Source organism: Limulus polyphemus, unplaced genomic scaffold (genome assembly GCF_000517525.1).
Source record: "Limulus polyphemus unplaced genomic scaffold, Limulus_polyphemus-2.1.2 Scaffold1198, whole genome shotgun sequence".
Classification (NCBI taxonomy): Eukaryota; Metazoa; Arthropoda; class Merostomata; order Xiphosura; family Limulidae; genus Limulus; species Limulus polyphemus.
The window spans coordinates 304,416-313,265 of NW_013666808.1; the positions used below are offsets into that span (position 1 = coordinate 304,416).

At 30.5% G+C, this 8,850-nt stretch overlaps 1 protein-coding gene across 2 annotated transcripts in view; it reads left to right on the plus strand.

Annotated features, from left to right (window-relative positions):
• The window catches only part of LOC106462569 (rho GTPase-activating protein 45-like), a 96,494-nt gene extending 88,482 nt beyond the window's left edge, over positions 1 to 8,012 (plus strand). For both annotated transcript variants that reach the window (XM_022389862.1, XM_022389863.1), the window contains 3 exons: positions 639 to 1,421; positions 3,605 to 3,701; positions 3,983 to 8,012. In XM_022389862.1, coding sequence (XP_022245570.1) covers positions 639 to 1,421; positions 3,605 to 3,701; positions 3,983 to 4,313 — 1,211 coding nt within the window. In that variant the 3' untranslated portion in view covers positions 4,314 to 8,012. The remainder of the gene's footprint in view (positions 1 to 638; positions 1,422 to 3,604; positions 3,702 to 3,982) is intronic.
• The last annotated feature ends 838 nt before the right edge of the window (positions 8,013 to 8,850 follow it).

Sequence of the window (8,850 nt, forward strand, 5' to 3'; positions counted from 1 at the left end):
CCAATTGGTAAGCATTATAAAAATCACAGTTATAGCTTACAAAGTTTATAGCACACTGACTACAGCAAACTAATAATAGATACTCCTCTTTTGGCACGTCACATTAGATGTACTTATAAGCGTGGAAAGGTTTTCTAGAAAATTCAGATTACATAACAACACTTATAAGCGTGGAAAGGTTTTCTAGAAAATTCAGATTACATAACAACACTGAGTTACATTTAAGCATTTATGTATATACATATATTGTTGATTCTTACTTTCGAGAATCTTCTACAACTTTGGAGAATAGGTGGGAGTTTCACAATACATATATAACACTATAAGCTACGCATGTTTTAAAATATAAACTTAATCTAAACAAACGTTGATATCAAAATTAATATATAATAACAAATTCGTTACAGAGTCCATCAATTTTGACGATGCAAAAGAAGCTAAAGTTTGTTTAATTAACTTTATTTTATTACTTTAATCATGCTTCAAAGTATAGCTGAAGAGTTACTATTGGCTTGTAACAAAAATGAATAAGATGGATTTAGTTACATTCTAAAATCCTATTCTTTTGGTTTATGATTGCTGTATAAGGTTGAAAACATGTAGAAATTAATATTACACATTATTTTTTATTTTTCTAGATGACTGGCTTGCTTCAGAGATTGATCTAGATGGTGAGACTGCTGAACCACTTTTTTTTGCAGAGAATATTTCACCATTCTACAGGTCAACATGTTCATTTTATAGAAAATCCAGATCTAGGAAGGCAAACCGTAAAAATCTTAATGACATTGTTAATGCTCAGAGTATTGAAAATAATGATTATGTCAAGTCAAATGAACAGTATCCTAGTCATGAAAACGTTTCTGTTGCTTGTAGTCAGACAGTATCAGAATTGCCTCTCAGTGGTTCTAAGGATTCCTTAGGTATGAACTCGGCTCCACAACCTCCACCTCGTAAACATTCTCCTTTGTTTTGGTCTTCAAGTCCAAAAAGTTACAAAGCTGAAAGACCTGTTAACCAAACACCATTTGAAATGTGTGAAGAAGACATAAATAAACAAGAAGTCAGCTCTATCCCAGACATAAAAAACACATGCTTATCGGTATCTGCTACCAGTGTAGCAGAACAGAATGTTCTGACAGCAGCAATGAATTATCAGCAACAAGATACTCTGCCAGACCCTCAGATGTTAGAAACTTTGTCAGATTCTTCATCTTACTTGCAAAGTTTATCTAGCTCACAGCTCCAATTATCAAAAATGGAAAACAAGTATCAACAAACAGATTTAATTCCAAACCAACACACAGAACCGACCAGCCAGAAAGGCTTTGAGCATGAGCAGGAAAAAGAGGAATTCCTGGAAGATCAGCTCCTGACAAATAACTTTATTGACTCCAGTTTCAGAAACAGGGAAATCTTGGGTGAGTTACCTGTGAAAATTTTATACTATTTTCCCAGAAGTCTATCACTATTTGAAGTTTATAAATTTCTAAAGTATACTTGCTTAAAGGAAATATATTTCTTATAAATTCTTAACTCTCCTTAAGAAGAAGAAAATAAACAGTCAACAAGATTAAGATAAACTCTGACAATTTAAACATAAAACTTTTCCTTTAGTTTAGCTTTTACTGTAGTATTTGGTCTTTACTACATATTTATGCACTCGGTACTGCTTGTTAGCTTGGAGTTTGAAAACAATAGGTAAAAGTATCGATAAACTGTGATAGATCAAAACAACAAAAGTCTGAACTGGCTGTTAAAATGTTTAAAGCTTACCTAATAGTTTTTTTATCAGTCATAAAAAAATATCTATGTGTGTGCATATAAGTTAATCAAAACTACTTTTTAAACCTTAGAAATGTAATATTTTTTTAACTGTTGGCATTTCAGTGTATAGTTAGCTGTTAACTATATTTAGCATTTAGATATCTGGGTGCCATGAGTAATGTACAGCTCAACATACAGTTATTGGATCCAGCAAGGAGTTCACATCAAATACAACTTAGTAAACTCGTACATAATGAAAATTATGCATATATTCAATTAGAGTGTAACCAAAAACATTAAGTTCAAATTGCAATAAGCCACATTTTGCTTAACTAACAACCCATATCATGCAACCACTAAAACAAAACAACCATTGATAGTGGATTACAGCAGCACATCATAAATTAACAACAATCTAAGTTTTAAAAAAATCTATGGATAAACAAGGTTCTTACCATCCTTAGTAAAAAGTGTTGCGTATCTTCAAACCATCCAATTTTGTCTTTATATGGTAAAAGGTTTTTTTTAATAAATTTGATAAATTATGTGGGGCATTCCAATATCATGGCTGTCCACATAATGCCCTATTCAAATGGCAAATGAAAACTACCGACCCAGATCCCAACTAAACATCAACCTGGTAATGATTATAGCTGATTCTATATCATTTTTGTAAATTTTTGCTTATAAAGATTAGAAAGCATTGTTAAGGGTGATTTTTATCATAAACATGAAGTCATAAAACTAAGATGAATATTTTTATGACTAATCTGCATTTTGTAAAGTAAGTATGGGTTTCTTTCCTTTTTCTTCCAAATAAAACTGCTCAATTATAGATTCACTGCATTGGGACATTCATCCTTATCTTATCTCACAATATATCATATTTATGCTTACAGTAGTATAGTAGCAGAAACACCAGAATTACAACACTTAAACATCTAATGAATTGTAAGACTAGTTGCTGTTTACCTAATTTTGTGTACTTTTCTGTAATTGTGAGGCCTTTAAATAGGTAAAACCATATTTACTGTTGAAATTTAAAAAAACAAAAACAACAGGCCAAAACTTATTAGTAAAGATAATATTTTCCATGGAATGACTTATATACTTTAAAGCTAGTTTACAGAAAAAAACAAATATTACAGTTCTTGAAAAAGAGTTTCAGTGTATAAATCAGTGCAACATTTTCTTTTTAATTTGCACTTACGATGCGCTATGATACATCCTGAAATAATAATGTGATTATGTAATGTCGCTAAGCTTCTATTACGTATTGGTTATGTATTGTCTACTTTTTCTACACCTCAGGATGAAAAATAAAATTTTTTTTTCTTTCTTTTATCATTTTTATGTTTCTTTGGAGTTTATTTGGTGTATTTATTGTGGATTAGTTTCTTGTGTACATAGTTTGATATTTTCTTTTCATTTGAAGAGTATTTTCAGGATTATTTTAAGCCCTGTACATGACTTTATACTGTGTAAGTCCTTTTTATGACATAAAAAGCTTCAAACAGATGACTGGGAAAGGAGAAACAAAGTTTTTAAAAGCTAAATCAAGTAGTAAATGTTTCCAAAAATAATACCATAGTAATTTTAAAATTTCACTGCCACACATTGTTTGGTGTTGTTATGCTTTCTGACAACATATTGAAAATCTTGTTTCAATCAATATATGCCTGCACAGAATTACTTAATAATTTATTACTTGAATTATTTTGAAAGCATTGCGAAGCAGAATTTTAGTATAACTTTTGATTCTTTTTTTTTATTTCTGGTTGATTAACATTATGCTATCTTAAATTGTGTTATCAATTGCCATTACTGTCTTTAACAGGGTTATCAGTTCTTGATAAAAAGATAAACTTACCTGGCAGTAGGTACTCACTGGCATCTCTTCCTGTGCCCATGTCAAAAAATATATCTCGAACATGGTTCGTATTATTACTTTTATGAACTAAGTTAAAATTTAACTTGCTTTGTCCAAACCTTTAACTAAAGGCTTATGGAAATTAAAATTCTTCTACTGTTTTTAATTATCTCCTAATTTTTGTTTTCTTACTTTTATGTAGAAAATTATTCACTTCAAATTTTTTATATCATGTTTTTATCTTTGTAACAAAATGCAGAAATGTAGAAAAACAATATATAAAAAAACTTTTTTTTAAATAAATTTTATTATTCATTTCATAAATTTTGTGTATTCTGATCTTAGGTCTCTGTCAAAAGGAGCTCAGAATGTTCTGGCTCGACAGCTTAATTCTGTAGACTCACAACTAAGTGATCAGAAAAGCATAACTTGTGACGAAACACCACAGCAGGAATTAGATGACTCTATGAGAAAGTATGAAAGAAGACGTTTTACTACTATAACTTGTGTTGAAGATAATAGCTCACAAGCCCCTGCAGTATCCTTGTTGTCTTCTTCACTCAACTTATTATCACCAAAACTCAGATCTAGCAAGAATTTAATGACAGAAAAAAAAGGAGATTTTCAAGAGACGGAGAGAGCTAGTAGTCCCAGTAACCAGTTACACTTTGTTTAGTATTGGCTGAAGTACTTTAACACATATGTAGAATTTTCAAAACTTTCTCTGTTAAAAAAACATTACAGAAAGTTTGAAACCACAGGTTATGTGAACTTAATTAAGGGTCTATTTTGTCTTGTTAAATAATATAGTCATGGGTTAAAATTACTAAAGATTGTTGTATGTTATGCGAAGTTTTGTTTCATTAAGGCATACCTGTTGTGAAAGAAAAATTATGTATTTTAGCAATTTCATCAAAATCAAAGTGGAAATCATCTCTGATATGGACTTGAACATGGGGATCCCAACTGAACAAGCTTGCGGTCTTTCAAATGTGTTACAATGTATTCAAGTTCTGTACAGACATCTGTTATCCCTGGTCATCAGACTATCAGAATAGACTTTTATTTGTTTGAACCAAAGACTTACATGAAGGATTTGTTATTCATCAACAAAAGACATTTACATGATATATGAATGTTGGTTATTTAAAAACAAACTAAGAATATTGCATGACTAGAACTGCTGTTTATTTGAAAAGTATAAAAGTTTTTGATCAAAAATGCTGCCTACTACACGAGAAACATTTTTGGTTCAACTGAAGAGAGAGAGCGTGGTAAGATTTTTAATGTTATACAAAGCTCAACTTTTTCACGGGATGCTCATTTGGAAAAGACGTGGCACAGGTCAAAGAAACTAAAGTTGATGAGTATAGACTTGTATAAAATACTAACTAATCTGAAGAAGACCATTTTTTTCTGCTAATATATTTTTGAACTTTGTTTAGAACAATCAAATTCGACTTAACTGAGGTCATGCAATCAGGAACAGTTTTTCATAATGTTTATTTCAGTTAAGCTGTTATTCTCAAGGCTATAAAACAGAAATAACACATTGGCATAATCTTCATATTAAAAACCTAAATATGCTGGAATTGAGATAATTTAAGATGATGAATATTTTTGCTTCTGGGAACTTTTTATTAGACTTATCATCAACATTTTTTTTAAATATAGTTTCTTTCTGAAAAAATTTGGGTAGTAACCATTTTTTGTTTACCAAACTTCTGTTGTTTAACCATCTATGATCAAAATGTAATGGATAAAAATCTTAAAGAGTTACAGTACTAGTTTGTTAGGATATTAGAATCTCTGTTAGTTTTATTACAGCATGTTATACATTGGTTGAATATATTGATGGCATTATTTTAGTTTAACTGCTTTGTAGATTTTTTATAAACAAAAACTTTAAAAATGAATTATATTTAACCTACTGAAACTTAAAATATTAATCTTTATTTGTAAAAACATCCTAACTTGGACTAACAAACATATAAGTATGGGCAGACTGGCACATTTTTAGCAGCTGGAAAATCACTTGGTGATTGACCCATATTCCATTGAAGTCAGCCCGAATCACACTGAGGTGAGTAAAGGGGGTTATGTTAATAATACTTACAGTTTACTGATAATTGTTAATTTGTCATATTAACGAAATTAAGCTCTTGAGTTAACTGTATTAGAAGGCCTCATTTCTGACATTGTGGACAAGCACAGGGAGAAATTTCCTGGTGATATCCATGACTAGTCTTGTTCTATTTGTAATTGTTCTCATTTCCTTAATAGTTTCTTTTTGATTATCTTCATGAAGTGATGTATTGTCTTAATGAATATATTTGACCCACTAATCAGAATTGAAATTGCTCTAATCCAGACTTATCTTTCTTTTTAATGTATGGATATTTGAATTTCATTTTTTAATCTTATAATCCACTGTCATCATCTTCTTAGGTTTTTTTTTTTCATAATCTCCGCTTACAATTTTCTGAAGACATAATTTAATTCGTGAGTTTTTCTTCTTTTTAATATTGTACTCCCAGAATGCTTTTATTCATGTGTTTATTATTGTAATCTGTACCCTTAGTATCCTTAGCCAAATTCTTCTTTTTGTACCTACTACAATGGATTTGTTGTTGTAGTATACAACTACATCTTGATCCTTCATTCAGGTTGTTTTTAGTGTTAAGACAGTTTTCTCTTCTTATAAATTCCTTCATCATCCTAATCTTATTCTTTATTTCTATAATCCTCCCATTTCAATATTGTATTTGTATTATTTTCATGAACTAACAACTGTCTAATAAAGGTTTTGCTCTGTTAATATATGAATAACAAGCCAAACAACTTATCACGACAATCTATCTACTGGTGGCAGAATGCTAAAGTAAGCTTATCAATTCACACTCACCCAAATAAGGCCCAAAAAGATAAAGGCTATTTCTTAGTTGTCACTAACGTTTTGACGTAGATAAACTGATTTTGTTCTACTTCCCTTGCATTTTTGTTAGTAAAATATAAAAGATTGGCATACAAATGAAAAAAAAAAAGAGTTTCTTCTGAATAGTTTTGCTATATTTTCAAAGACTTTTGGGCATCTTGAGAAAAGATATGTTGATTGGCTAGGTTTCTAAACCCTTCACTGGTAATGCTGGCCGTTGTTTAGTTTTATGAGATACTAGTTAACACATTAAAATGTCTTTAACCCAGTTGGACCCATCAGAGACTACTTCACGTTCTTTACTTGAAACACTTTTAGTGCATTTTAATCTTTATGTTTACGGTATATCTTACTTAGCGACATCTACACTATCATTGTATTTAGTCTAAATGTTTAATACACATAAAATATAGATACTATAAAATAAAATACTATGTAGATAAATATAACGTTTTAGTAGATTAGAAATGTATCATACACTCATGACGCACCCATAAGTAACCAAGTTTTGGTTACTGGGAAATGTACGTAGTCATGTATATTAAGAGATTTTTATTTCTCATTTAAGTAAAGTTTGTTGAACTGCAGGTAAGGATATTTTACTTTAAATACCTAGTATTTCTTTTAACATCAATTAATTTTGTTGATATTTTAAAAATGGTAGTTTTAAGCAGATGAAGTTCAGTGATGTCTTCCCGTTAATGTATTTTATACATACAACAATGCTTGTACTCCAAAAGGTATTGAAGCTCTTGATAATTGGTTAATATGTAGAGTAAAATTTAGACATGCTTGGATTCGTACAACATTCAATGCAAATACGTTTTGGAGCATTATAGAATCTTGTATCACTATGGAAACGACCCCAATTGTCGCTACTGTTCTTATGTAGTTATACTGTTCCTGTGGTAAATGTTTAAGAATCGCAGTTCAAGGCAAATATAATCTTGAACGAAGACAGAATTAAACAGTTAATCACTTTCCTTTCCTAACAGTTCTAAATTTAACCATTGAATTGTTCTTATATGTAACTTGCAATATTATTAACATGTCATCATCAAACCTATGTATTAATATCTAAAGTATTAATAATTTGACAGATTAACCTGCTGGTTTACGGGTCTAATCTGTGTGTGGACAGATATCGATATCTGAAGTAACACTGGTTGTTTTAGAAGTGGGAGTTATGTAATATTTTAACCGATATTTACAGTTTATGGCATGCATATGTATACTCGTCTAGGTTTAGCTAGTCTTAACGACCAACATTTCTCAATCTTAGTTATTGTTAAAAACTGTATATAAGCTAATATATATATATACATACGCTTTGTATACTTGTATTTCCAAGCATAACACAAACAGCTGTAGCACAAGAAATATGTTTTATAATATGTCTTAACAAAATGTATATTATTCAAAATAAACATTTTAAACAAAGATTGTTCAAATTTAGTTACATTTTACTTTCATTTGTATACTTAGCTCCCAGTGCTACAGCGGTATGTCTGCGGACATACAACGCTGGAATCCTGGTTTCGATACCCGTTGTGGGCAGAACACAGATAGCCCATTGTGTAGCTTTGTGCTTAATTACCAAACAAACAATTTGTATACTTAAACTGATGTCCATCGCGGTAAGTCTACGGACTTACAACGCTCAATTCCCAGCGGTGGACATAGCTTTGCTTTAATAAACACAAATAAACTTAAACTGATTAATGATTATAATGAAGGTAATTTGATGAAGTTAAAAAAATCCTCATTAGCCAGTACTTAAACTTTTTTTGTCACATTTTCATTTTGTCACATTATCGGTTTCAAGTAAGTATACACACAGTAACTCTGTGAAAGGAATAATATTAGCTTTAAAATGATACGCTGGTTGTGTTAGGTTATATTAGAAAACGATTTTCTTCTTATATTATAGAGTACCCCGGTGGGACAGTGGTAAGTCTACGGACTTAGAACGCTAAAATTTTAGGTTCGATTCCCCGCTGTAGATACAGCAGATAGTCTACTGTGGCTTGACTCAAAAAAAAATAACAATAATGAAACAAAAACAAGTATTATGTTAAAGAAAGTTGTTTACAGTATTGTAAATATAGTCATGTAACACAAACAAAATTTTCTTCCAACCGTACAACTAACAGCGGCTAAAATGAAGGTGATCGATAAATCATCTAAAAATAAGACTGAGTATTACCCAGTATCAGCATACTATTTCACATTGAGTGACAACTTTTTAGACCTCAAGTTTTTGGGCTGTAAGTAAGCT